Source organism: Austrofundulus limnaeus, unplaced genomic scaffold (assembly GCF_001266775.1).
Source record: "Austrofundulus limnaeus strain Quisiro unplaced genomic scaffold, Austrofundulus_limnaeus-1.0 Scaffold12, whole genome shotgun sequence".
NCBI lineage: Eukaryota > Metazoa > Chordata > Actinopteri > Cyprinodontiformes > Rivulidae > Austrofundulus > Austrofundulus limnaeus.
Genome location: NW_013952414.1, coordinates 1,952,451 through 1,953,821, shown reverse-complemented (window position 1 = coordinate 1,953,821; position 1,371 = coordinate 1,952,451). Strand labels below are relative to the sequence as shown.

Here is a 1,371-nt window from a genome sequence, read left to right as displayed (position 1 = left end):
AAGGGGCAGATATAATAATTTTTCTTCTTCTTCTGCTACCATTCATTTAATTTATGATTTGTATTTTTGTTTGAATTTGTTTTTTAAAGAAATGAATAAACCTAACAATAATCTAAAAATTTGCTCACCCCCTCGGATCATGATGTCATGACTGTTTTTTTTCCCTGCAATTTCATATTTTTCTGCACATTATCKTGCTTTTATTTAAATTTTTTAAATTTAATTTCATCTTAGTACAGTAATTACTATTTTATTTTGATCTGTTTATTTTTATTATCTTCTATTATTGCTACAGTTGATGATGTCACATAGCAAAATACTGTTTCTGTGGATTGCTGTATGTATCTGCTGCTGCCATTGCACCTGAATTTCCCCGCGTGGGAGAATAAAGGCTGTTTCTATTCTAAAACATAAGATTTTTTTTCTCGTTAGCCATTGTTGTAATGTTTACATGTTGTCATTTCCTTTTGACATCACGTCCTGTTACTATACATTCAAATATATCAACTTTTCATCTCAGCAGCAAGATTTATTTTCCTTCCAAAAATGTATTTATTACAAAAAACTGATGTCACGAGCACTTTAAGCTCCAGTGAGCCAGAGTTTATTTCAGAGACAAGGATGTAGGTCAGAAACAAAATGAATGGCGGGAAGAAGTTTAAACTCTTTGTCCTCAACCATCATGAGGAATGTGAGGGTCGCTGTTGTAATAAGATGTAAGATCTTRTGCCTCACAGCAATAAGGTTCTTGGTTTCATTCCCAAATTTTAACCACGGTGCTACATTTTTAATAGTTTGAACGTTGACCGTGCAGTAGTTCTGGTTCAGTGTTGACAATTTAAGCTGGTTGTGTAGACCCTCACAAGATTGTATTTTTATTTCTGAGTTTATTTCCTTTAAAACTGGACATCTGTAAATGAGGCCTTAGTTAGTGCTACATGACCCGACGATTCTGAAGATTCTCCTTTTTTTTGTTTTCTAATCGTCACTTCTCCCCAACCCATTCGCCCCCTTCAACAGTACTTTGTTTCWAACTCTCTCGTCTGTTTGTTACAGAAGCAGAGCTGCTGGAGGAGGAGGCGGAGATGAACCAAGCAGGAGGAGAGCCAGGAAAGATAGGACTCCGGAGGAGGAGGCGGACGTACAGCCGGACTCTGTCAGAGCACATAAARCCCATCAAACAGTACGGGCAAGATCCTGAACCCAGAGATGGAAACATGGGTACTGACTACCTTTTTAATTCAGGCTCTGATGTAACAAGATGTTATCAGTTTATTTGGAATATAAAGGTCCTTCTCAATACAATTAGCATATTGTGATAAACATCATTATTTTCTGTAATGTACTGATAAACCTTTAAACTTTCATATA

General features: G+C 36.1%; 1 protein-coding gene across 3 annotated transcripts in view; it reads left to right on the top strand.

The window, feature by feature from the left end:
• The window catches only part of gramd1c (GRAM domain containing 1c), a gene marked incomplete in the record, with an annotated part of 19,237 nt that overhangs the window by 13,278 nt on the left and 4,588 nt on the right, over window positions 1-1,371 (top strand). For all 3 annotated transcript variants that reach the window (XM_014002226.1, XM_014002225.1, XM_014002227.1), the window contains 1 exon segment: window positions 1,057-1,221. In XM_014002226.1, coding sequence (XP_013857680.1) covers window positions 1,057-1,221 — 165 coding nt within the window.